Source organism: Camelina sativa, chromosome 9 (genome assembly GCF_030686135.1).
Source record: "Camelina sativa cultivar CO46 ecotype springtype chromosome 9, ASM3068613v1".
Classification (NCBI taxonomy): Eukaryota; Viridiplantae; Streptophyta; class Magnoliopsida; order Brassicales; family Brassicaceae; genus Camelina; species Camelina sativa.
The window spans coordinates 38,383,882-38,410,839 of NC_141888.1; the positions used below are offsets into that span (position 1 = coordinate 38,383,882).

At 32.1% G+C, this 26,958-nt stretch overlaps 5 protein-coding genes across 11 annotated transcripts; 2 read left to right on the plus strand and 3 right to left on the minus strand.

Annotated features, from left to right (window-relative positions):
* Window positions 1-2,218: 2,218 nt before the first annotated feature.
* Window positions 2,219-3,932, minus strand: LOC104713692 (mitochondrial uncoupling protein 5). The gene has a single exon (XM_010430869.3). It carries the CDS (start codon window positions 3,372-3,374, stop codon window positions 2,424-2,426), a length of 951 nt encoding a protein of 316 aa, XP_010429171.1. The 5' UTR covers window positions 3,375-3,932; the 3' UTR covers window positions 2,219-2,423.
* Window positions 3,933-7,823: 3,891 nt separating this feature from the next.
* Window positions 7,824-8,450, minus strand: LOC104713693 (uncharacterized). Its single transcript, XM_010430870.3, has one exon. The coding sequence runs from the start codon at window positions 8,383-8,385 to the stop codon at window positions 8,035-8,037; it is 351 nt and encodes a 116-aa protein (XP_010429172.2). The 5' UTR covers window positions 8,386-8,450; the 3' UTR covers window positions 7,824-8,034.
* Window positions 8,451-13,510: 5,060 nt separating this feature from the next.
* Window positions 13,511-14,253, plus strand: LOC104713694 (uncharacterized). The gene is made up of 2 exons (XM_087467058.1): window positions 13,511-13,872; window positions 13,984-14,253. The coding sequence occupies exons 1-2, from the start codon at window positions 13,614-13,616 to the stop codon at window positions 14,124-14,126; spliced, it is 402 nt and encodes a 133-aa protein (XP_087323184.1). The 5' UTR covers window positions 13,511-13,613; the 3' UTR covers window positions 14,127-14,253.
* LOC104713695 (GPI ethanolamine phosphate transferase 2) lies at window positions 14,253-18,924 on the minus strand. Of its 5 annotated transcripts, none has more exons than XR_015566844.1 (17): window positions 18,735-18,911; window positions 18,558-18,651; window positions 18,429-18,473; window positions 18,164-18,331; window positions 17,986-18,070; window positions 17,791-17,897; window positions 17,616-17,696; window positions 17,397-17,449; window positions 17,200-17,302; window positions 16,980-17,123; window positions 16,781-16,877; window positions 16,453-16,690; window positions 16,293-16,360; window positions 15,219-16,139; window positions 15,043-15,135; window positions 14,652-14,950; window positions 14,253-14,547 (listed from the first exon to the last, which is right to left on the minus strand). XR_015566844.1 is itself a non-coding variant. In XM_010430873.2 (17 exons), the coding sequence occupies exons 1-17, from the start codon at window positions 18,860-18,862 to the stop codon at window positions 14,415-14,417; spliced, it is 2,886 nt and encodes a 961-aa protein (XP_010429175.2). In that variant the 5' UTR covers window positions 18,863-18,924; the 3' UTR covers window positions 14,253-14,414. The 5 variants fall into 5 exon arrangements, 2 of the variants coding, with proteins under 2 accessions (XP_010429175.2, XP_087323183.1); XR_015566845.1 differs by having other exon boundaries at window positions 15,033-15,135; XR_015566843.1 differs by having other exon boundaries at window positions 15,033-15,135; window positions 16,264-16,360; window positions 18,735-18,909.
* A 3,173-nt stretch (window positions 18,925-22,097) lies between these two features.
* Window positions 22,098-26,249, plus strand: LOC104713697 (MADS-box protein SVP-like). 3 transcript variants are annotated; one of them, XM_087466431.1, is made up of 10 exons: window positions 22,098-22,399; window positions 22,877-23,078; window positions 24,074-24,152; window positions 24,446-24,510; window positions 24,593-24,692; window positions 24,788-24,829; window positions 24,929-24,970; window positions 25,473-25,514; window positions 25,611-25,762; window positions 25,966-26,249. In XM_087466431.1, exons 2-10 carry the CDS (start codon window positions 22,897-22,899, stop codon window positions 25,982-25,984), a joined length of 723 nt encoding a protein of 240 aa, XP_087322557.1. In that variant the 5' UTR covers window positions 22,098-22,399; window positions 22,877-22,896; the 3' UTR covers window positions 25,985-26,249. The 3 variants fall into 3 exon arrangements, with proteins under 3 accessions (XP_087322557.1, XP_087322556.1, XP_087322555.1); XM_087466430.1 differs by having other exon boundaries at window positions 22,100-22,399; window positions 24,929-24,976; XM_087466429.1 differs by lacking the exon at window positions 22,098-22,399 and having other exon boundaries at window positions 22,423-23,078; window positions 24,929-24,976.
* Window positions 26,250-26,958: the final 709 nt, after the last annotated feature.

Below are 26,958 nucleotides of genomic sequence, written 5' to 3' on the forward strand. Positions count from 1 at the left end.
TTAAAAGATGTGTTAAGGTTCGTAACATGGTTGAGTTTCACCCCCTCGGGCCTCAGTTATGCTATTCAAAAATGGCAACGGAATAGTTTGGTATGAGTTTGTGTAGCGGTTTCGTATCCTATTCAAAAAGTAGGTTTTTGCTTTTCCAATTTGATGTTACCGCAATTTTATTCTTGACAATGAAACATTACTTCATAGAAACGGAGGAAAAAGTTACCGAAATGATCAAGAAACTCTAAAACACATCACACAGTTTTGAAAGAATCTCTCTTTTCCATAAGAAGAGAACAATCCATATCAAAAAGCAACGAATAATATGATCGAATTGGATTCTTCTGAGTTCTGATGACTCAAAAAGAGAATTATGTTTTATGAGTCGGTAAACGTGTGGAAAGTGCGTTCTCGTAGACGCGTATTCCCTTAAAAGATTGATGTTGTTGAAGTGAGATTCCACATGGTAACGTATGTGTAAAACTAAAGCATCTCAAACCAAAAACACGTGGGTGCTTGTTACTGATTCTCCCCCTATCTTGTCTTTTTATGAACTGTTCGGGTTGACTTGATGTAATCTTAACGTTTTGCTATATTATTTCATTGTCATCAACTTGTTTTAACATTCTATTATTATTGATCTCTTATCATAGGAATGGTTCTTCACAAATAATTTACAGAATTATTTGAACATGTCCAAAAGAATTAAAATAAATTGTTTGATGTTGTCGTTTATATAATATAACATTTCAGTAAAGATATGTTTTGTGTAATTTTATAAGTTCTAAGTATCTCCTACATTAGATGCAAAGCAATGATCAAGAAAATCAGGTTATATATAGCTGGCGCTGACGTACTCTCACACCCAAAGATTGAGGGTGTTTTAACTTTTTAATTTGGTTGGTTTAAAAGTGGGTTGTATACAACAATCCTATATTATATATATATATATTTTTTTTATCAACCCAATCCTATATTATAACATAATGAGTATTTTAGTTTAAATTTTTAGGGAAATTGATAGGATTGTTTTTAAACACTTCTATGGGGATGTATTAAACTTGACATTGTAAGTGATTTGTGTAAAAGTTACAAATCTTATGTTATTCAATTATGGATTTTAAAAAGTCTCTTGAAATCCACTGTTATTGAACTGATGATTTAAAAATTCACTTTAAAATTCACTTTAAAATCTACTGTTATTTGTGGATTTGAATTTTAATAAGTTTTAAAGATTCTGGAGGATTTGAGAAGATTTGTTTAATTAAAAATATAGAAATCCAAATCTCATAGTTTTAGTTGGGATTTGAAAGAATTTTACCATAAATCATATCAACTTCCATAAAATCATCAAAATTCCAAATTTCCTAAATCTCATAACATCCTCCTAAATTATAGTTATGTATTTAAATATAATTAAAACATAAAACTATGAAATTTAGATATATGTATTTTTAAGTAAAGAAATCTTCTAAAATCTCTTAAAGTAATTACTAATCCCAATATTTGAAATGCTTTCAATAACAGTGGATTTTATTTGAGATTTTAAGGAAGGAATGTTATTCAATTATGTATTTTAAATAATGATTCTAAAGCATACTTTGAAATCCTTATTAATTTACCAAATTTTTAATTTCTATTAAATGTGATTTACAAATATAAAAACTAATAACACAAAAATTAAAAATGAGCTTGATATATCCGGATTAAACCTCTATATTTATTGGACTAAAAGGTTTAAGTGGAAAAAAAAACTTGCCTGTAAATACCATATGTATAATCAACATCTACACGACACATAAACTGTCTAACCAATTACTATTTGGAACTAATAAAACTTTTGTAAAATTAGGTGGTTACTCCTTTCTTGAACATTGACTACTTTGGATCTTTGTAAATGATTCATCTTTGAATAATAAACAGCTTCCTTGAAAAAGTGAGAATAATAGTATTACATAGTTCAAAACTACCATAAATGGATCTCAAGAATTGATTTGAGTGAGAAACCTTGCCCTTTGAAAAGTTAGGTGATGTAGTGCTTTCATGAACATTGATTACTACAGAAGATTTTCAATCTTTTAACGAATCATCTTTTTTGACTAATACAAAGTTTTCTAAAGAATATGTCATAGCCCTCTTTTTCGATAAATGAGAATTTTACATAGTTCAAAAGTTAACATAAACGGATCTAATTATTCGATAAGAGTAAATTACCTCCCTTGAATAATGATATCAAATCAAACTGTTTCTTTCTTTCTTTCTTCTAATGAGAACAAATTTCATATCATAGATCATAGATCTATTCGAACAAATGGAGAACAAATAATACGTTTAATATCAAAACTATTAAATTAATCAAAAGATAAATTAGAACCCAAAAAAGAAAAACTTATTATCGCCACCATCATCATCAAATTTTCAACTTTTTTGAATCAAAAGTCAAAGTCTTTAAACAGCTTGCGAACTTGCTCAAGCGTAACAAACAGAACAACCGTGAACGGTGCTTGTCTCGAAACAGTCGGCACAAACCCTTTATATAAAGCCATAATCCCTTCAGCCTTCACCGTCTTCAACGCACAATCAACCGCTCCTTTATACGGCGGCGCAACTCCAGCTTCCACCTTCATATTCATCACTCTCGTCTTGATCACATCAACCGGGTTCGAAGCAACGCTCGCCACAAACCCCGCAGCGAAACTCGCCAACACATGAGTCCCTAACCCATCCTCCAACAACCCTTTTTCCAAAATCGTCTCTTTAACCGAATCATACGAAGCCAACTGCGACGAAGTCACAAGCATTGCTCTGTTTATAGTCAAAGACGAACCTCTCCACAGCGACGTCACGCCTTCGCGGCGGATCATTTGCGTGATCGCGTCTAAAACGCTTTTGTAGTTTCTCCTCTGATCCAAAGGTAAACGACCGTCAGCTTGCATCCTCACCATCGCTACATCCGCCGGATTCCCAACCGCCGCTCCGATAGCTCCGGCGATGAATCCGGCACCGAGTTTTTTAGATAAAGGCATAGTTTTTGTTTCCGGGTCGGTCCATTTCCCCTTGAGGATATCGTATAAACCCATACGAGTGGTTGAGTACAGAGTCTGACGAAGAACGGTGGCGGAGACGCCGGAGAACAGAGCACGCATGCCTTCTTCTCGGATTAAACGAGATCCAACTCCGATCACACCGACGCGTAGAGGAGGTGCCGCGGTGACGGTGGTGGAGGTTTGAAAAGCGAGAGCTGGTCGGAGATTGGTTTGAACCGGAACCGGACCTGATTCGCCTTGGAGTTGCATACGGACCTTGATTAGATCAAGCGGGTGAGTTGAACAACCCGCTACGATCGATGCGATTCCTCCTTCAGCGAAACCCTTGAGACCCATTTCGAAAAATTTCTCGGAATTATCGAAAAAATCAAAACTTTAAGAAAAGAAAAAAAAAACAGAGAGAGCGTTTTCCGGGAAAATAGGCGAGAAAATTTGAAAAAAGGTTAGATTTTTTTTTTGTTTTTTTTTAGAGAGACCAGTTAGAGTTAGAGCTGATCTCACTGGAGATTAGGAGATGAGAATGGAGACAAAAAGCTATAGATGAAGAATGAGGAATCAGAGGTCTTTGAGACATATGCTGTTCAAGACAGAGGTTTTTTTTAGGTTTGTGTATTAATGACTCTGTGTGAGAAAAAGAGAGAGAGAGAGAGAGAGAGAGAGAGAGAGAGAGAGAGAGAGAGAGAGAGAGAGAGAGAGAGAGAGAAATGTGTTTGAGAGGTTGAAGACGAAAAGCGTTTAAATAAGGGAAGAGAGAGAGAGAGAGAGAGAGAGAGGGAGGAAACGCGGAGACTTGTTGCTAATATGCGCCTCCTAAGGAAAGAGAAAGTCATTTTCCTATAAAATTTGTGTTAGTATCCTTCGACTTTCCTTTTTTTTTGTTTTCTAAATATTTACATAAATCTTTTTTCCTGGATCAAATAATATCTGTCAATTCAGCTTTAATAGCCTAATTTTTACTCATGGAAATTTTTATTAATGAAAAAGAGGCAAGTTGAATATGTAAGAAAAAAAATTAACCGAAGTAGTCAAAGTTTATCGAATCAGTAAATTCGTAATTTTATTTTCACACATATAATAGAATGAAAAAATACATTTTAATGCAATATAGCAATTTTACTAGTAAGCTGAAAATCATATTATAATAATTTTAATAAAGAGTATCATTCCAACATATTTCACACAATAATTTTTATAAATAAATTTGTTATATAACAGTATGTGCTTTTTTCTTTATGTAAGACAATAGACACAAACATTATTAAAACTTGGACATTATTTGGGTCTCCTCTTTCTCATGCAACATGCATGTACCAGAAATTTGTTTCTCTAACTATGTAATTAGCTTTTCTTAATGAGAAAACTTCACTTTCATCTCTACTCCATAATTTACATTGAGTTTGGCATCATTGTCACTTTTTGTTGTGTTCGTACCGGATTGACAGTGTTATTCATTGGTTATAGTCTAGTCTTATAGAGAAGATTTTAATGGGATACTTTTCCCCACTTGAATTATTTTGCACCCCACCACATGGGATGCTTTCTTTGTTCTTCCTTCCTTCCATGTTTGATTATTCCTTGTAGACTACTAGTTTCCTTTCTCTCATCATCTTTAAAAAATTAATCTCATAAGATTGTGATCTTCTTTGTCTAATAATGGAATGCGATGATTTTTTTTTTTTAATCAGGGTTGCACAAGATGGTTTTAGTCACTAGCTTGATTTATTTTCTTCAATCTGTTGGTCGAGTGGATTTTTCTCACGCTGGGGATCAAAAGAAGCATACTGTACTTTGTAGAGATCACCATTCACATAATACAAACGATTCACTAGTTACAAATGTTTTAGAAGCTTTTTTCTATAAAAGACAAACGTATGCAGAACACGCAAAATGATTCAAATTAGAGTGGCATAAAGTGTGTTTATTATTAAAAAAAAAAATATGACATATGCATGTAGACGGGCGAATATTATAGATTAACCAAGTTTATTAGGGAAAAATGTTATGGTCATTCAAAATGTTACTAAAAATTGATTTGATAATTATGTTCCACTCAAATCATAGTTGTTTTGCTTACTTGACTTTTATTTTGTTCATTTTTCACCATTTTTATTTCACTCGTTTTATCCATTATGATGCAACCAACAACAAAATCAATAACATAAATTAGTAGACTACAAATCTTAATCAAATTAATATTTTCTTTAAAACAACTTTTTCTATTAACAATTCGTCATTATGAACTATATGGGTTTGTTACTTCTTTTTTACTAATTTTTATTCCAACTGTTAAAATAAAATAAAGTTCTGAAAAATATATTTTCTTATTGCTTCTTCATGTTTGTCTAAATTATTTTTATCTAATTTTCTTTCATATAAAATACCAAATCAGATATTACTTTAAAATTAGTTTTTAAAACTAAAAGTTTGGGGTTGGCTTTAGTATTTAGTTTTTAGGGTTTTGGTTTATTTTTTAGTTTTAAAAGTTTGAAGTTTAATTTTAGTTTTGGAAAAATCGTTTCTAATAGTTTTTTTGAGAAAAATATAGTATTAGCGTATTCGGAACAAGAACTAAAACAAATTTTAATGATATTTTGGAGAATTACTCTTTGTATTATATAACAGAGTCTATTATATATATGTAAGAACATTATTTAATGTGCAACAGGCATTTTAACGAATTATTCTTGATTAAATCAATTATTCTTCATTTAAAAAAGTAAAATGATATAGAGAATATGGTTTCAGAAACAATTTGGGTGTCAGAGGTCTTAGAACCATCCAATGGTGACCATAAAGCTCTGCTTAAAAATAAAAAATGTAGAGATTCTTCTTACAGCCTCAGATACTTTACCTACCTACTCTTCGTTAGGCTAATATTGATGGCTCTGCGGCTCTTTGCATCTCATGAAAATATTATACCACGTTTGTTTATTTTATCATTTTTGTACTCGTATACAAAACTCATGCATGTTGTGACAGAAAAAAAAAATAGTAAAATACTAGATGCATCATGCATGGAATCTTCAATTGCTAGCTGTTTATTCCAAAAGTTTTTTTGTTTGTAACTGATTTAGGATTTTTCGTTCATCAAAACGTATGCAATCTTGATCTAATCAATGATCATATGAGTTTACTTTCTTGCCTCAATATAAATTGAGCACCAACGCATTTATTGTTATCTATATGCGGTGAAAGCACGAGGGAGTCAAGTCCTTGGTCTTACGTACTATCGTTTCTTTTCTTTTCTAGTGTGTGTTGTATACTTACTTGTATTATACATCTAATTATCTAAACATCCTTTAGATCAATGTGTATACCACGCCCCTTATTAAAGAAAACAAAAATCGACTTTTTCACATGAAAAATCGTTTTAATAATTAACTTTATTTCTGTCAAAAAAAAAAAATTCACTTAGTAGTTAAATCACATTATTGACTTTTTCTTTTTTCTTTTCATATAACAAATATTCAAACTTCTCGTAAAGTCGTAACTCGGATGGTTGTGCAAAGTTGACGTGCGGAAGCCACGCGCAGGGGTTCAACTAGACAGTCCTACTAAAATTGATGTAGAAGCTGATGACTTTTCCAATTACTGATTTACATGTTTTTGATTTTTCATAAGCAATTATACTGTTTTGACGTCCTCTTGCAATCCATCGTCAACTACTTTAAAATAACTAACTTTTTCACTATTATATTAAAGAGATAAAGATTAAGAAAGAAATCCAGCTATGTGTGTTATTATTTTGTTTTGTCTGGCTTTGTCAAATAATTAAATTACAATTGGGTATTATAAAAGACTTATATGATTATCAGTTATCACGGACACGGTGGTACTTTCGAACGTACTCTTAAGTCTTAACTTATTAAATACAAAATACTTTATAATTTTGAATTTTCCAACTGTTGTGGATAGATTGGTGTGCAAGATTACAACTATATAAAATAAGGTTTTGAACTTGATCTGTTTTTTCGATCTATACCTTTGGATTGAAGAAAATTGTAATCCACTATCCAAATGGATTCTTCTTATCTCCTATTTTTTTAAAAAAAGTATATGAATATAGTTTCGTAACAAATGAGATCATTTCGTTATTTTTAAAAATGATTGAAGAAAAATCTTTGACAAAAAAAAAAAAAAATCTTAATTAATCGAATAAGGAATGCGATGTAAACACTGCTTTCATTCCGGTCTTGTACCGGCACAAAATGAGTTATACCATCATTGACTTTTTATTTTATATGAAGAAAACAATTACGCAACAAAGAAGAGAAGAAGAAGAAGAAACAAAATTAAAATACTAGTAGTGATTAGATTAAGCAAATAAAGCACGATTTAATGAAACTGTGTGTGGCCCGAAGAAGACATTTGGGGCAAAAAGAGTTGACTAATGACCTTTTTTTGTACCTCTCCCGCCAAAGTAAAAGCCGTTTAAAAAAAAAAAAAGATCTTCTTACCAGAACTCACACGTGTCACCTAGGTTGTCGGAGTGGCCTAGAGTTGACTGTTGACCTTTTAGATGGCTTTCCCTTCGACGACAAATTAAAAAGCTCTACAGTACTCTTGAGTTAGCAAATAAACATCGATAAGCTCTCATGGGCCATATATTATTACATTTATTGGGCTTACTTATAGTGGGCTTCATGTCTATAATTTATCATTCAAGTTTCTTCTAAAATTGATGGTGGTGGTGTCCATGAAATTATTAAGGTCTATAATTTATCATTCAAGTCTCTCTCAAGTTGAATGTCTCATGGATATGAGTTGCTTTTTTGGTTGCGGAGATTAATCAAAGCAAGTAGTCATTATAATATTAAGAATAAATTGTAAATATTACAAAAGAAACCAAATCATGGCAGAAACAGAAACAACAAGAAAACACAAGGACAACATCGACGTATATTTTAGAAACATTACAAACACGGCTAACAAAGTGTGTAAGATATAGAAAGATGGTAATATTGTGATGTGTACTAAAGAGAGCATATATATGTTCTCATTTGGAAGGTGGTGGAGTGAAGAATGGGATGGTTGGAATGCTGGTGGGAAGATTGAATGGGAAGTTGTTTGGGATAGAAATTGGGAAATTAGGGATATTTATTTGTGGGAAGTTTGGCATATTAATGGGTTGTGCCGGGTTAGTCAACGGAGGTATCTGTGAGCTCGGTAGTGGTGGAAACGCCGTGGGCTGAGGAAGAGAAGAAGAAGGAGGAAATGGTGGGAATGTTGTTGTAGCCGGTGGCGGCATCGCTGGTGTTGACTGAAGAAGATGGCGACCGGCTGAGAGACCAGTGAAAAAGCTTGTGAATGTAAGTGCAATGACAAGGGATGATAGCCAGTGAGCCATTTTGAGGAACAGGCCGGGTTTTGAGCTGTCACTAGAGAGAGATTTGAGTGTGGAATGAGTGATGATGGAGAGAATATAAAGGAGTTCGTATGTAATTTATAGAGGAACTAGGGTTTGAGGTTTGATGAGAAGTAGGTTTGAAGAGTGTTATTGTTGTTGCAACTTATTAAGAGTTACTTGTTCCACAACCACAAGTAAGATGCATATGTCACTTTTAACTAGAAACAACCATGACACATGTTCACAAACTTCATGACTTTTACGTAAACCTCGTTTAATGTTTTTTTGTATTATATTTTTGTTCAAATTAAAATTTCATAAATTAAAATAAAACTTTACAAACGAAAGAATTACTAGAAAAAGTGTGAATTTTTTTTAACAATCTCGTAAAGAAAATTATACTATAGTTGATAATTATCAAACCGATGTTTGTGCATGGTTTTTTAACGACTGGTTTTGTTTTTGGTTTGATAATTATCTTGAGTTTGCTGCCAAGAAAATTATTTGTTCAAATTTATATCGGAAGAGATTAGGTAAAAAAGCAAAAGAAAAAAAAAGCAGTTTAATTGGATGGATGTTTACAATTGAATATAGTTACTTTTTTACAACTAAGGTTTTGTTTGGTGAACCAACAAATACGACATACAATTAATTATGGTTTAATAGCTTTTATTTTTGGGACAGCCTATACATGAAAAAAATTGTTATGGCAGAAGTTCAAAAGTTGTAGAGGGTTGCGAGTTGCGACTATCAAATTACATTATCGGGTGGGTATATGTAATTTTGCAAATTATAGATCTAAATCGCGTAATTAGAAAACAAAATAACTAGAAATTTAAAAAGGAAATTCACGTACAGAATCATAAACTGATAAATATCTCTTTAAGCCTCTCAATTATCTTCTTACAATCACTCTATTTCACATTGAAGAGTCTACAATTAAATCTCTTATCAATAAAAAAAAGTTGAAGATGTTTATTATGTTCAGTGCTAACACATTAATGTTATTACGCTGTCAGACGTTTATCAAATTTTCTACAAAACACAAACTGCATTCCATTATTTCTCTCGTATGTTAATCTAAAGGTGACTCTTTTATTTTGGTTTCAAACTTTTTAGATATCTGAATTTAACCGAGATCAACGATGGTCAAAATAATTATCCAAAAATATTAAAATTATGAAAGATTGAAGATGACATAGAGATTGATAGAAAAATTCGAAACCAGCTGCTTGCATTACAACTTGGTGGTGACGTTCGATACATGGATGGATTGGGCATTTGGCTAGCAACGCGTTATTAGTTCTCTCTATTGTTGTTAACAAACAAAATTTATTTCCCTTGTTGTACTTGATGTAAAAACGTTTCTCTTTTTTTTGAATCTAATTTAACATATTTTCAAAAAAAGAAAGAAGATGATATAGAAAAACATAATATTTACCAATATTTTAAATTTAAAATATTTATATTTATCTTTAAAATATTATTATTTTAATTTTAATTTTAGAAAAAATCTTAGGTTAATTTAATAATATCTTATTATATAAACTTGGGTTTTGAAAGTTAGCCATTAACAAGATTTTGACATGTGTCAAATTATCAATTTCAGATTTTGAAATGTGTAAAAGTTACTATTTAATAAGAAGAATTTGATTACAACAAAATAAAAAAATTTGTATTTAAAAAATCTTATTATATAAAGTTGAGTTTTGAAAGTTAGCCATTAATAAGATTTAGATATGTGTCAAGTTATCAATCTAAGATTTTGACATGTGTAAAAGTTAATATTTAATAGGAGAAATTTGATTACAATAAAAATAAAATATTTTGTTTAAAAAATTATTAATAATGTAAATAGATAAATATCAAAAATTACAGAATTTATTAAAAATTATTAATAATGTAAATAGATAAATATCAAAATTTACAGAATTTATAAAAAAATATAATTTTAAAAAAAATAATAATCTAAGATTTTGACATGTGTAAAAGTTAATATTTAATAGGAGGAATTTGATTACAGCAAAAATAAAATATTTTGTTTAAAAAATTATTAAGAATGTAAATAGATAAATATCAAAAATTACAGAATTTATAAAAAATATAATTTTTTTAAAAATAATTATAACCTAAGATTTTGACATGTGTAAAAGTTAATATTTAATAGGAAGAATTGGATTACAGCAAAAAAAATATGTTTTGTTTAAAAAATTATTAATAATGTAAATAGATAAATATCAAAAATTACAGAACTTATAAAAAATATAATTATAAAAAGATTATATATATATATTAATATATATTATTAAATTCGAAATTATAATATTATTTACTTATTTTTAATTTTAAGTTATTAATTCTACAAAAAATAGGAAAAGAGATTAAGGAAAATATACAGTTAATTATTAATTCTAAATTTTGTAAATGCTCACTTGTATAAACATACAGTAGAACCTTTATAAATTAATACTCTTTAAATTAATACTCTTTAAATTAATACTCGCTATAAATTAATAAATTCTTTCGGTCCCGAGTTGGGCCAGTGTAAAAAATGACATATTTCGATAAAATAATAAAATAATAATTTTTTTGGAAATACTATGTAAAAATATGGTCCCATCAATATCATAAATTAACAATCAAATAAACTAAATATATATATATATATGTACATATATATCTAAGAAAATCAAGTGAGATATGATTATATTGTTGTTTCCCTATCTAAGAAAATCTAGTGAAATATGACTCTATTATTGTTTGCATATTATTGAATTTGCAATTCTTGTTAGAGCTTATCTCTAATCTTTTTTACTGTTATCTTTTCAAATCGCATCCAAAAATTGTGAATATTCATAGATGCGATAATCTAGTAAACAGTTGATATTCATCCTATTACGATAACTAAGATTATAAATTTAAAAAATCTTGAAAAATATGAATGATAACAAAAGTATCTTATTTTGTAATATAAAATTTTCAAAATTATGAAAATAATAAAATCTCTTCATAAATTAATAATTATTAATTTATTGATAAATTAAAACCTCTATAAATTAATAAAATTTCATGGTCCCGACCTTATTAATTTATAGAGGTTTTACTGTAGATAGTCTCATATTTAAATAATTTATTTAAAAACACTACTTTCAATTTTGTTTAATTGAGAACATTTTTTAAATGGGGAGGTAAATTTTCCTTATTTTTTAAATCCAAAATTTTTTCATGCTTTCTTCTTTTTCAGTTGAGAATAGGTAAGATTAATATGTTGACAAAAAAATATTAATATATGCGTATTCTTTTCCTAATACTGTATTTTAAAATTTATTGAACGATTTTTAGATTGTTTTATTTAATTTATATTTTCATATTTAAATTATTTGTGATTCATATACTACCGTGCTTATAATTATTGGTTGGTCATAAACCCTTCTTTTTTTTTGTAAACATAATTGTTACCATTATTCATTCAATCTCAAAGGGAGATAATGAGTAGAACCTCATCAACCTAATGGATGAATAAATAGGCTAATCTAACACAAACTTACAACAAATATAGATATATAGATTGGAAAAACATAAATCGTAGTTGATAGATCTACGGGAGCTCATAGACTGTGATACCCTGGTTTGCAAAAATGTTTAAAAGAATTGATTTTGCCATATATGTCACCAAAATGAAATTATTTTTTCGGTCAAGGGTCCTGAGAGAACTTCATGATGGGTGACTTTCCTAGAAATGATTGTCGGAACTGTGCGAGTGAGGACAAAACACAGAAAAAATCATTTGTTGATTTGTAAGGTCGGTAAACAAGTTTTTAAAGCTTTCCAGACGTAACAAACCGGCCATCAAATATGGGTGGGTCCACGGACCGGGAATAGATGTAGGGCCCACTTAGGAAGGTGAGCCTATAGACTGAGAGTGGACATGGGCTCACTAAACATGGTGGCGGTTGGAGCGTTACAGAGACAGAGGCTACATCGTGGTGTGTCAAAGACATTTACACAAATACATTGGGAAATATAGCATTAGTTATTATCGAAAGATTTTGTGACGTTCGAAAAAAAGTTTTTACTTTCATTGGTTGTTGGAGCAAGCCATTTTGAGATAACAAAAAAACGTGAATATGTTCTCTCCACAAAGAAGGAGGGCAGAGCCGAGGTTTTCTCTATGGTGTAGAAGGTTGAACACAAGGTTATCTCTCCAAGGGAGGAAGATGGAGGAGGTTGGACGCAAGGTTATCTTCCCAAGAGAGGAAGGCAGAGCCAAGGTTTTCTCCATGGTGGAGGAGGTTGAATGCAAGGTTCTCTCCATAAGGGATGAGGGCAGAGCCAAAGTGTTCTCTATGATGGTCATACATTATTGTGATGATATATCATTGATTAGTATATTATGTAATATATTTTTTATTCGAAATGTTTGTTGAGCCAACAATTTTAGTAATTAAAAAAATATGCAGAAGTGAAAGTAAAATAGTTGGATTAGTGTGTTCATATAGACATTTTCTAGGAAGTGATAAAAAATATATTTGTAACATAAAGTATATTTAGGTGTAAAAAATAAAAATACAACAAATTTTAATATATTTAATTTAATTTAATTTATAAAATATCAAACCCGCACATCGTGCGGATCCTCATCTAATCTTTTTTATAAAAGAATGTTAATTGTAACATTATTTTTATTTGAATCAATATACTTATTTATTATTTATTGTCGGCAAAAACGTTTGTTTTAAACACATGAAACCGTGAAATCACAATCTAAATCGGATTTGGTTAAGGAGATCTTTTTGGTGATTCGGGCACAACGGGTGCTGCTACTCCGTCACCCAGACACGTGCCAATTCCAAAATTTTTTTGTTTAAGAACAACCAAAAACATGGAAAACTAATGCAGTAATACATATCCTTAAGTCATACAAACAAAAGAAAAAAGGAAACATTATCACCCAAAAACGTTCACAACGGAAAAACTAGAAACCAAAACAAAGAAGGAAAATACGACATGTTTCCTTTTTTTGCTAAAAACCAAATCCAAGTAGGTTTAAAGAAAACTCAACGACGATTATAAATAACCCATTAACCCTCTCATTATTTCTTACAATCAATCGATTAAAGCTTTGTCTCGTTTTAAAAGCAGAAGACGAAGACGAAGAATCATCCATAAGAAGAAGAGTTTACTCTGCTGTTCTGTTCTTAAAACGACCCTCAAAAACTTAGTTGAAGATGTCGATCTTGATAATACACCATTACCTCGTTCGTGACTTTTTTGCTGTTCCGTTTCTTACGCCACACGGATTTGGTTACCACCACTTCTGTCGTGACTCCTTTTTACATGTTCCTCAAAGACCTATTCCTCTTTTGGGCTTGAAGAAGAAACGTTCACAAAGAGCTTACTTCAAACCTTCTAATACCAGAAAGCCGCAATCTTATAACCCTGATCCTGTTCAAGCACCGCCTCCTGATCCTGTTCAAGCACCGACTCAAGAAGGAGCACAATCTTATAACCCTGATCCCGTTCAAGCACCGACTCCTGATCCTGTTCAAGCACCGACTCAAGAAGGAGCGCAATCTTATAACCCTGATCCTGTTCCAGCACCGACTCAAGAAGGAGACTTTTTTGATGGTTCGGTCACGATGTGTGCTGCTCCTTCGCCAAGACACGTACCGATTCCGATATTTTGTGGTAGAGAGATGACGAAAGTGTCTTCAAAGCTAACCCCAAGACTTGAAGAATGAGAGAATTCAAGAGACCAAGCCTTTTTTTTTTTTGGTTTTAAGAGTTTTTGTTAAGCAATTATTTTCTTCCTTTATTTGTGAATTTTGTCCAGTATTCACTAATGTTTACTGTACTAGAGTCACAAGTTGTAAAGGCAACATTCTTATTTACAATAATAATAAAAAAATACTAGTTTATCAGAATCATGTGAAACTAAAGTGGATTCAGAGTTTCTTTTACTTTCAAATCTCAGGATCACATTATCTCTCTATTAGTTTCTCTGTCTCCCTACATAATAAAGACCATAACTATGAGTTGTCGTGTCTAGTAGTTCTATTGCTTCTGCGGAAGGTCGTGACAAAGAAAGTGTAGGTTACAGTAACAGCTACGATACAAACTCCGATGTATGTGCACAGAGTGGTTGCACACACATATAGGTACCTGTTTCCCATTGTTCACCAACACAATTAACACCAATAAATAACTGGAAAATAAAAAGAAGAACAAAGGCATGATGATGTTTTAAGACAGAAGCAAAGACTTACTTGGGAGAGAAGACGCTCCACACAAAGAGGTGATTCCTCATGAGTAGCAAGACCACAGTGTATGCCGTCAAGAGCACTGAGTTGATGCAAAGCGGAACAAGACAAGGGAACCCGAGCTTTAGCTTCAAAATTTGTCCAAGACTTGTTTCCCGATGAGTTGATATTGTCGAATATTGTGATTGGTTTCTTAGTTTTGCACCAACGTACATGACAAGAGATAAAAGGAACAGCATGGGAGATGCATACGTGATCATGAACATCAAGATCCCAGATAGTATTGTAGAATGACTAGAAATTCCCTACGAAAAAGAGTTTGGTGAATGTGTCAGTGTTATGGTAAGTGTACATACGGAAGGTGAAAGAAAAAAAATGAGGAAGCACCGCGGCTTACGATAAAAGCACCAGCAACATCGATCGTTGCTAAAGTATTGCTGTTTCCAAGAGCAAAATGACCTGCCATTCCCATGTAGTAGAGTGCAGCAATCTACAAAGAGAAACCCCAAACCTTAAAGCTTGAGCTATTTTTGCAGTACAAATCCCAGAAAAAGAACAAAAAGAAAAACTAACCTCGACCCATTCATTCACTTGAACATCATTAGAAGAAAGACATGAAATTGCTAAAATCTGGATGAGAAGCAAAATTATGGGCCCCGAGTTGATCGGTTGTTGGAGAAGTAGATGTAGAAGACACCAGCATAGTATGTATGCAGAGCCAATCAAATATAAGTAATCACCTGCTTCAGCTAGAAAGGACTTGTCTTTGTTTAGCATAGACCATGGCAAAACTAAAGCAGCTCCAATCGCAGATATAAAAAGAAGCAAATAGATCACTTTTACTATGACAGTGGCTCCAAATTCAGTTGACACTTCAAGCATTTCATCCTGATATCTCCCGGCATGCAGCAAGACTAGGAGCCCACAAGTTAGGAAACCCAAAGCTAGGACGCAGACACTTTTTTTCTTTGATCCTGTTCGAGAAAGAGTAAATAGTCCTAGACCAATAACAATGATGTTTGAGATTAGCTGAATCCATTTCACATAACCACTGCCAACTTGCTCTAGCCACTTCGAAATATCAGGAAGGTAAGTCCAGTTCACGCCCCCTTGATGCCAACCTCTTAGTAGTCTACCAGATATAAGAAGCAAGAAGATAGAAACAACTTTATAATCTCCAAGTATGTTCCTCCCCTTGGATAAATCGAACAACTTTGCTGTCTTGAAGAGTAACAGAAGATGGAACGTCGATACCATGAAATGCCATATATAATGCTCTTCTTCCACCATTGAACTAGATCCCATGCTTATAACCAGGATCAAAAGAAGAGCAAAAATTAACACCTCTTCCAAATTTAACCGATAACTCAAACTGCAGACTCGATCCTTGGGCTCATGGTAAACCTCTTTGAATAAGGACAGAAAGAGAGTGGCACAGACGATGCATGAAAGAAGCATGGCACTCAACCCAAGACCGAGTAAGAAAACTGGTTTCTGCAAACATAGAAGAGTTTGTTATCAATACAATAGACTTTTACTAGATAAACTAGTGACGATTGATAATCGTCATTTTTTCTAAAATACGTTCATAGAACTCTAAGAAAAGTTGCAAACATACTTCAGTGGTTTTGCTTGCTAACCACTCACTTGCAGTTTTCAAGAAGGCGTTATATGCATCTAAAGCTCGGCTGAAATCTTCCATGGCACGAGAAGACCTATCAACATGAAAGCCACCCTCGGAATTAAATATATCAAGTTTCAATTCAGGAGAATCACCGTATGTGGAAATCTCAAACAAATTACGCACTCTGTCAATTTCTTGGACTTCCAAATGTGATGGAGAAGTGCAGCGTTCCTAAACAGGCAAATAAGCTGTTTCTCTTTATCCCCAGAGCACTCGCTAATATCCAAACCAAGACCCTCACAAATTCCATCGACGAAGCAATTGCAGGAGAAACCTTCAAATAAGGAACTCGGGATCTGTGCTTGCATTAGTCTAAGTAACTGCCATGAATTCAGTTCTAGTGCCCGTAGTTGCTCATAATCTAAAATGAGAAGACACAGTAAAGAAAAAACAGTCAGATGCATCCCCACACGTTTGACTGGAAAATTTCAAGAGGCCAATAGTGGTTAACCTCGTAAAGAATTGAGTGTTCCTGGGACAACCACTCCAACATTGTTCTTTGGGATCGGGACACCAAATAGAAGAGCTAAAGTTGGCGCCAAATCTACCTACATTACAAGGTTTCATATCATGTATAACTCATTATCATCAACAGTCTGTCCAGAAAAAGAGGAAAAGTTATCTCACGAAATTTGCAGTGACTGTTTTACCTGGAAAGCTACATTATTGATAGCTGCACCATAATCAGAACCATTGTTACTCAAGCCAATGAAGAGCATTAAGGAGTCAGTTTCTTCATATGACGATCCTCCATGATTTCCATTATCAGTCATGCCATGATCACTGACTACTACCTGTATATGAAACCAAATAAGATTAACTCTTGACATATGAAATTTAAATGGACCTTTAAACACGAAAAATACTCACCAAAAGAGTCTGTCCTTGATCATGGTTACGATCCATCATCGCTCTTAAATGCATTGTTCTAACTATGTCATCCATTTCTTTAAGTTTTGCAGCCATCAAAGGGCTAGAATAGAGAAAAAGAAAATAAGATGATTCAGCAAAACAACTAGTAACCTTAACCTTTCTACTCACAAATGGATTAGGAAACTAGCAAAGACCTGTTACGGCCTCCAGTATGTCCAACATGATCCAAACCAAGGTAATGAAGGATCTGATAAGGGATAGATCTAGTAAGAATAAAGCAGAGAAAATCTCAAGTGTTATCCAAGAGTAATAAATTTTAGTCAATATATATTACTCAGAAGAAACTGTGATCAATCATTAAGGGGCTAAACGCCAATGCTGGGGAATAAAAAAAAACAAAAGCAAAAACTAACCAAGAAATTCCAATCATCACTGTTTAGCTCATCCGGTAGGTGTCGAGAAACATTTCGGTCTACCTGTACTGTATCTTTGACCTGTCCAAAACACATTATTTTGTTCATATGAGTATATGACCATGATATAGATAAGAAAGCAATCAACAAAACCAAACATCACATAAAAACTCACAAAGAAACTGCTAACACCATCATGTCTCATAAATAGCCCTGGGAATAACTTGAGCCACGTCTCATCACCAAGCATCACCATTTTCCAACCAATCCTAAAAAATTGACCTGGTAAAAATAAAGCACTGTTACAATGGCTATTCTTTTAATGTGAGCACGTATGAAAACATCTCTCATTCACAAGACTAAAATCTACCAAGAAGGTTGTCTTCTAAAAAGGCTTGCGTGTTAAAATTGAAAGCCACATCCAAGAAACCACCGATTGCCCCAGAAACCATCGCCTGAAAACAAAAACAAAATCAATAACTCAGCAAGCAAAAAAAAAAATCGTCTTAAACTGTGAACATCCACTTAATAACGACAGATAAACACACCTTTAACCTCGGCATTGTAACAGTTGGAGGAGCTGCTTTAGCATGGTAACCAATAGCATCTCTATTAGCCAACAGTGACTGAGTATAAGGCATCGACTCTTTCCACACCTTCCTTGGAGGTTGACCATCTTTCCCAAGAACAAACTCCGCAGGAAGCCCATCAATAACCTAAACTAACATCGATTTCAACACCCTTAGAACACGTCTCTCACCCAAAAAAAAAAAAAAAAAAACCAAGATCCAAAGTTGAACAATTGCTTCATACCATCAAAATCACTCGATCATATTTCACAGAGATGCCAGATAGCTCCTACAACACACAAATCCACCACTCTCAAACTCAAAAGCAACAAACAAATTCACAAATTCACAAAAAAAAACACTAAAAACAAACCTGGTAATGCAATCTCAGTTTATCAGAATGAAGCTCAGATTCGTTCGAATTCGGAGAAGAATCACAGAAAGGATCACGATAGCTCTCTGAACCACTGAAATTTCAAAAGTAGAAAGAAAGAGAAGAGTAAGCAAATCATTAGAGCAGCTTGCTATAAAAATGTGTTTTATGACGTACCTGACGCCGGAGAGAGTCGGCTTGACGGGGAAGAAACCGAAAACAAAAATCGAGAGACCAATGATCTGAAGGAATATTCCGGCCACCGTAAAAATCGTCAGTCTCGAACAAGTCATCGCCGTCGCCATTTCAAGATCCGGCGAGAACTGAACCCAGGAAAAAAATAATCGTAAGAATGGGGAAGGGGAAAGCTTTAAGCCCAGTTAAAAGCCCATTACAAATAAATAAAAGCCCATTAGGATTTTTAAAAAGCCCATTATGTGCGTTTTTGAAAAGGAAAAAAGAAATTAACTGTCAGTCAATCATCTTTATTTTGTGTCAGTGAGAGTGGTGTATAGTAGTAGACTGTTGTAGGAAAGAAGCCTAAAAATGGCTAAAAGGTTAGGTGTAATGTTAACTTTAGAGGCTCGAAGCGAAGGGAAAGGTCACGAGAGACACGACTCCTCCTGTCATCTGACACTTTGACCCAAAGAAAGAAAGAAACACACAGTTGTGTCACGTGCGGCTAACCAACCTTTTACTAAAAAACTACAATTCAATTTCTAATTACAGCGTAACGATGTCATTGCTTCAATCGTTTGAAACGAAATAAACGGCTTCAGGAAGCGTTTCAGTTCTTTTTATTTATTATTTAAGATTGCATAGGATAGGATGAGAGATGTTGAACCAAAATTATTCTACTTTCTTACCTAACCAAACCAATATGAATGGATTAAACATAACTTTACAATTTTGTTCTACTTTTTGTTTATGTTTACATTGATTGAATTAATCTGATCGAAAAACAAGGTTTAAAAATGAATTATAAATTATCTCGTATCTAAATTTGAAGAAAATATGACATTTGGTTTATAAAATTGTTATATAAATTATTGTTTTATTTCTCTGTCTTCTAATTTTATCCTAGCATTTTTAGCCAAATATGGTGGCATAAATACTAAATTTAGCGTTATATATATTTTTAAAAACCACATATATATATATAGATGTTCTAAACTTCCATGAACTTAAAAAAAAAAAAGTCTCCATGTATTTTTTTTTTTTTTTGAGCAAACAAAAGAAGAGAGGAAGACATATGTTTATTACTTGTGGAACATTTGTTTCCTAGTAAAAAAATCAATAGATTAATATACACAAACGCAAACCAAACTGATATCGTTGTTGTCATCCAAATTTTTCAATTTAAAATAACACTAATTGATTGACTACCCAATTTAGATAGAGATGAGTTAACGTTAACAGACGCTAATCATCGTTAAGTTATAATACCGTATTTAATTACATCAACCAATCCATACGGCTACTTTCAACCGTCTGAACTTTGAACCATTCATATATATATATAATCGTCAGTCGTCACAGTCTCACAGATTCGCAATAATGCAACAAGAGATTTCTTTTCCGTGGAAGAGAAAATAGGGAGAGAGGTATACGAATACGAGAGCCACATGGTATATAATACGAGCAAAGTAGTCGTTACTTTTATTTGTTTTTAAAACGTTTAATAAACTTAAAAACTGTACGGACAGTAGATTCGTGTTCCAATCAGATTTCATTGTGGCTACGTTCGGGGTCCCCTTTGTAAAATTTGAGTGGTCGACACTGTATTTTACTCTGCCTCGAGGGGTCCCCCTCCCATCTCTTCTCTGTTTCTTCGCATCAAGGAATGCTAAAACATTATTTATCTATATATACATTTTTGGAGACATTTAGCAAATAAATCCTGAAGTTGGAACCTATTTACAATCATGCCATTGACATTAAATAATTAATTTAATAAATAAATTAATTCTATTTATATTTGATTTTTTTAATAAAACTTATGTGTTTTAAAAGGTAACAAACCTAATTGCAAATGTATATAGATCTTATTTCCTTATTTTTATACGAATGTGAATGAAGAGGTTCACTTATAAGTATTGTTTTTTACTTGATAAGAATTTGAAAAATTGATTTAATAAAAAGTGACTTTTAGCCTCACATACTGTATTTTACTTTTACGGGTTTTGTATGATGAGTTTTTGCGGGTTAAAAATATTTGAACATGTTGGATGATCCGCCTAGCATGGTGGATTTGGACTACATAACCAACACTAAAACTATTAGTTTATTTCATAATTCATATACTATAGATTTGTAGTCATAATTTAAAAAATTAACTTATCAATTATTTAGTATATGAACTACAAAATATTACACATACGACAACATATTCTTAATATTCCAAAAAAAAAAATTGTATACATATAAAAATATACACTAACATACCATATAAGCATATACTTCTGTTTAATTATAAAAAAACAAAACTAAGTATTTTAAAATTTTATATTCTATTTAATAAAAAGTTTAATGTAATTAGGTTCTAAATTGTATAAAACGTAAAAAGAAGAAAAAACATTTGAAACAAAATTATAAATTAATTAAATAAAAGTTAATTAATTAGAAATTTAAAAACTAAATAAATTTAAAATTATTATTTAAAATATAATAATTTTTAGTTTAGTCTCGCGGTGTACCGCGGGTGAAAATCTAGTTTTGTTCAAAACCCTTTTTAATCTTCTTTTTCTTCTTTTAATAACGGTTATAGGATATAAAGGATACGGAATAATTGTGGCGATTTAAATCAATGTTAGGTTCGGGTCGATGATGTTAGTGTACTTTATATAAGTATATAATGATGTAATACAAATGTTAAATCAGAAATAAACCCTTAATTATATAGTTAAATTTTATTTTGAGTTACAGATTCAATTTATATTATAGACTTTTTTATAACTACATATTGTCCATGAATTTGGTAGATTATATCATGGACGTCTATATGATTAGGATAGGAACAAAGAACTCACCCAAAAAAAAAAAAAAAATACTCAAGAAACTCTCGTTTCTCTTTTTTTTTTTTTTTTTTTTTTTTTGAACAAAACTCTCTTTTCTCTTTAAGAGCACAATTCTAACGAAAATTGTGCCCACTATTGAGTTTTAGTACATTTTCGAAAAATATTGCACCATCCGGAATTAACATCTTATTATATTTATTTTTTGTCATTTTGTATTTGGAAAAACAATGGCCGCAGACAAATTTATTTGGTTATATATATATATATTATATTGTAGATTGTCATTTTACACGAATTAATAATGTTTATATATAAACACCAAAAATAGTATATACATAGTTCATGGTATTTCTATTCTCATCATATATCCAAACTTTATAGCCCTTGAAGAAGTCTTCAGAGTTTCTGGTTAGTTTTTTACAGCAAATACGACCAATTTAGTTACGAGAGAGTGTGTAAGTGACAAAGTGAGACAACTCATTTTATGCTTCCCTATAAAAAGAAATTCCCCACTGACCCAAACACACACACTTCTCTTCTCTCTCTCTCATCTCATTGGAGACTTATAAATTCTATTACCTCACCGTATCCAATAACAACCACACAGCCACACACACACACACACAAACCAATATCCAAAAAAAAATAAAAATAAAAAATAATAACAATATACTACCTATTTCTTTCCAAAAATAATCATTTAAGAAACCCCATCATCTTAAATTATCATTACTATTATTTTAATAATAAACCTCTCCCTGAAAATATCTTATCCTTCACCAATCAAAAACCTTCTCATGTCTTCTTCTCTCCTCGACATTTGAGGTGGAAATTTAAAATTTTTATATATTCCCTTGGCTTTCTTTTTTTTTTTCTCCCTTAGGAGTTGTTTTCCTTCTTTCTAAGTTTAGTTTTTATTTGATCCTCTCAATTTCTCTTGTTGGTTCATCAACAAACTAGATCTTAAGTCCTCTCACAAAAGACTTGTTCCAAATCTTTCAAAAACTAGGGTTTTTACTGTCTTCAAATCATATTTATTCTTCTAAATTTAGCAAAAAGAACACGATTTACTTTCCATTTCAGTCGTCTTGTCACTCTCTCTCTCTTCTTTAAAGACTCCCTTTTTAGCAAAAAAAATATCTCTCTCTCACAAAATTTTTCCTCTGGGTTCTTCATCTCCTCCTCATCTCTTTCTTTACTTTTTTTTTTTTTTTTTTTAATAAACTCTCATTTCTTGAATCTTGATCTACCAAGATCGATCCTTAGGTTTTGGATCAAAATCTAAGCTATCTTGCTTTTTAGGGTTTCCTTGTTGCTGTGTGATGGCGAGAGAAAAGATTCAGATCAGGAAGATCGACAACGCCACGGCGAGACAAGTGACGTTCTCGAAACGAAGAAGAGGGCTTTTCAAGAAAGCTGAAGAGCTCTCTGTTCTCTGCGACGCCGATGTTGCTCTCATCATCTTCTCTTCCACTGGAAAGCTCTTTGAGTTCTGTAGCTCCAGGTATCTCTTTCTCTCTCTAAAATCTCTCTCATTAGATTTCTCAAAATTCTTTCAAGGGATCTTGTCTAGATCCAACCAAAAAAAAAAAACTTACGAGTTTTTCAGAAGTTTACTGTATCAAAACCTTGTTGGACCACTAACTATTTATATTATAATGACCAAACTGATGTTGATAAAGTGTATAGTAAACTCTGTATTTGGAAATGATAAGGTATCTAATTAGGGTAATAATTAAGATGTAAATCTTGATATACATATTCTTATAAAGGCTCTATACTTTTTTTTTCCTTGTGTTGCATATATAAATCTATGTATAATATAGATTTGTGGGATGATATGTGGAAGCCTTCAGTGTCATATTTATTTAGAAATGTGGAGACCATATCATTAGGAATTTAGGAGGTATCTACATATGTGGATGTATAAAGGTTTCCCTTTGAAGAAGGTTTCCCTTTGAAGAAGTAATCAATAAAAGTAATATTATTTATATTTATGTTGGAATCTAATTAGTGTTGGGAAATGTCTTATAGAGGTTTTAGATGTGTTACTGATATTGGGAATCAAAATGACTTATCGTATTAGAAAGATACGAGTTTGGATTTTAGACCCACTAGTTATCATTTCAGTTCCTATCTTTTGGGACATACGTCGCACACACTCACAGATATGTGTGAATATGTTACTAAAAATGACAAGTGTTCACTGTTTAACATGAAATAATGTATATGTTTCGAATTAAATGTGTTTTGTGGATTAGGTTTGTATCTTTTGCTTGTAGATTTTGGTTAATTGTCGATGTTTATATATATATAGTCAATATCCATAATATTGTTATTTGTAATATACCTGATAATAATAATAAAAAAAATTCTTTCCAACTACAATTAATAGAAGATAATTAACAGTCTTATATACCAACTACAATTAATAGAAGATAATTAACAGTCTTATATAATAAGATATTGATTGGAATGTGTTTGTATTATATAATGAAGCATGAAGGAAGTATTAGAGAGGCATAACTTGCAGTCAAAGAACTTGGAGAAGCTTGATCAGCCATCTCTTGAGCTACAGGTTAGGTTCATTCTCGAACTCACCATACATGTTCTTTCATAGTAGAGTATTACTCCGTTGAAGTACAAATAAGTTTTTTAGATAATTGTCATTTATTTATCTAGAATCTCTAAGGCATTGTATTGATAATGACAAAGCATTCTGTTATTGCCTACGATTAATTAGACTACATTTTAACATAAGGAAGTACTCGATCCATGTAGAAGTCATGTGTAGAATAGTCATGTGTAGAGGTTTGAGCTTTAGATTATTACGGATTTGATCAAGAGCTTACGTCAATTTTTTCTTGTTAGCTGGTTGAGAACAGTGACCACGCCCGAATGAGTAAAGAAATTGCGGACAAGAGCCACCGACTAAGGTACATATATATGTGCATTCTATAATTTTTTGAAGTAACTATCATTTTCTGACTTTATATGTTTATATGGTCATATAAATAGGCAAATGAGAGGAGAGGAGCTTCATGGACTTAACATTGAAGAGCTGCAACAGCTAGAGAAAGCCCTTGAAGCTGGTTTGACCCGCGTGATTGAAACAAAGGTTGTTACGGAACTTATATGAGACCATATTTAAGATTTCTTTAAAGCTCACAACTATGTAACTTACTATTACGAGTTGTTGTGTTTTCATTGTAGAGTGGCAAGATTATGAATGAGATCAGCGAACTTCAAAGAAAGGTAACAATCAAAATAACGTGTAATCTTTACTTCTTAATTTTCAAATAATTTTGGCAATTTTGGGAAAAGTAACGTTTTCTTTTTTTTTGGGGTGTTTAGGGAATGCAATTGATGGATGAGAACAAGCGGTTGAGGCAGCAAGTAAATGTCTCTATAACACACATCGTTTTTTTTTTTTTTTTTTTTTTTTTTTTTGTGTCTACAATTCAGTCATTCCCCAATTTTGAACTCGATTTTATGAATTAATAAGCTAAGGACCCTAGTCGTCTATAAGACTATAACACATATCTTTGATCATAATTTGAGAGAATTTAATAAACCAGGTGCCTAGCGCTGTTAAAAAGTCTCTAAATCTACAGGTAAACATGTAGCATGGTAGTCCACTCCCTAGGGTTCTAGAGGTTTTTGAGTGTGCATGGTTTTGGTTCCTTTTGTTGTGTGTTTCATATTGTTTTTTTTTGGTTTTATGAAATATGGAAACGTATCTAATTCTTGTTTTATTCTTTTTGATATGTTTTGGGTGAGACTTCATGTCTTTATTGATTTAATTACTCAACACGCAATTAGTACTTCTATAGAGAAACACACAATGAAAAATTTATTGATTTTTTTTTCTCTGTTCTGGTTTTGATTTTTTTTTCAGGGAACCCAACTAACGGAAGAGAACGAGCGACTTGGCATGCAAGTACGTACTTTGATACAGTTTTCGAATTTTGCAGTTATTGTTTTTTTTTCTTTGGTTTAGTGTTAAACTTGGAATATATGTTTGGTTACGGTGTAGATATATAATAACGTGCATGAATCCGGTGTTGATGAATTGGAGAACGCCGCCGTGTATGAGGAAGGACACTCGTCAGAGTCTATTACAAACGTCGGGAACTCCAACGGAGCTCCTGTTGACTCCGAGAGCTCCGATACTTCCCTTAGACTCGGGTAATTAATTAATTTATTACCTTTTTCGTTTTATGATTTAACAATTTTACATTATTTTCTGAAAAATAATCTAGAAGATATAAAAGAGTATATGCACTAAATTACCATATGTTGGGGCATCTATATGCAATGCTAAAAATGAATGATCAAATCACCCAAAAAAAAGAAGAAGAAAACTGATTTAAATGTTTGGTGTGGTGCAGCTTACCATATGGTGGTTAGAGATGGAAACAATACAAAGGAGTTGATGGTGGAGTGAGGAGAGTGATGTAAATCTTTTTAACTCGGTAATAACACAAGAGACAATATGTCTAAATAGTAAAAATTCTCTTATGTTTGTTTGAAGGTTTTTTTTTGGTGGTTTTCACTATATATTATCTCTCTCTTCACTCTGCATTTTTGGTTTGTGACGTCGTTTGTCACAACCAAATTGTATGGACATGGTAAGTTAGAATATGAGATATTATAGAACTTAGATAATTCGATTTATCCTTTTCTTAGTGGAAACTGAGGAATTTTCAAAAGTAGGCTATGATCTTGATTATAATACACTTAGGTAAAAAATACGATCGTGAGAATGATTCACAATCTCGACACGCCAATGTCCTCATGAGTGGGCTTCTGTGGTTCAAAACCGAATTTCTTGTTGTTGGGCTACAATGTTCAACGTCAAAGTCGCTAACATCTGTGGTAGAGACAATATCAATATGGAAATGTTGTGTACTAGTGTATCTATTAGAATCATCAACGGTGAAGATATACAGTTGTTTTGCGTTTTAAAGATAATTAGGAGGTCATAGGTCGGGGCTCATACATTTTCATATATTCGGGACATGTTTCAATAATTTGTTTATACCAACTCCCACACAATGTTTGTGACATTTAAAAAAAAAAACTTTAGGCTATTGTTCCAATCGAGTGGGTGACCTCTCTATTTAAAGTTTTGATGTTTATTTTTTTGCAATTATGTTTATTAGTACCATAAGATGCCATCAGGAGTTAAGCTTTTGGTATTAGAAATAGGATCCTAATGATTTTTTTACCGTATGGTGGTTTTTGAATGAATAAAAACTTGAGGAAGAAAAAAAAAGATGGAAACAATATTGGTGTCATAAAAAAGATTAAAACTTAACTTCAAGTTTTATGTGAGGTTTAAACTTTAGACTTTAGAGATCCTTCGGAAAGAAGGTAACTCG

Excerpts from the sequence above, each read along its gene's own strand:
- LOC104713692 (XM_010430869.3), bottom strand. The coding sequence starts at position 3,374 with ATGGGTCTCAAGGGTTTCGCTGAAGGAGGAATCGCATCGATCGTAGCG.
- LOC104713693 (XM_010430870.3), bottom strand. The coding sequence starts at position 8,385 with ATGGCTCACTGGCTATCATCCCTTGTCATTGCACTTACATTCACAAGC.
- LOC104713694 (XM_087467058.1), top strand. The coding sequence starts at position 13,614 with ATGTCGATCTTGATAATACACCATTACCTCGTTCGTGACTTTTTTGCT. Across the intron at positions 13,873-13,983 it reads TCCTGTTCAAGCACCGACTC|CACCGACTCAAGAAGGAGAC; the intron begins AAGAAGGAGCAC and ends ATCCTGTTCCAG.
- LOC104713695 (XM_010430873.2), bottom strand. The coding sequence starts at position 18,862 with ATGGCGACGGCGATGACTTGTTCGAGACTGACGATTTTTACGGTGGCC. Across the intron at positions 18,474-18,557 it reads AACTGAGATTGCATTACCAG|GAGCTATCTGGCATCTCTGT; the intron begins GTTTGTTTTTAG and ends TGTGTGTTGTAG. Across the intron at positions 17,898-17,985 it reads TTTAGAAGACAACCTTCTTG|GTCAATTTTTTAGGATTGGT; the intron begins GTAGATTTTAGT and ends TATTTTTACCAG.
- LOC104713697 (XM_087466430.1), top strand. The coding sequence starts at position 22,897 with ATGGCGAGAGAAAAGATTCAGATCAGGAAGATCGACAACGCCACGGCG. Across the intron at positions 24,693-24,787 it reads CCCGCGTGATTGAAACAAAG|AGTGGCAAGATTATGAATGA; the intron begins GTTGTTACGGAA and ends TTTTCATTGTAG. Across the intron at positions 25,515-25,610 it reads ACGAGCGACTTGGCATGCAA|ATATATAATAACGTGCATGA; the intron begins GTACGTACTTTG and ends GTTACGGTGTAG.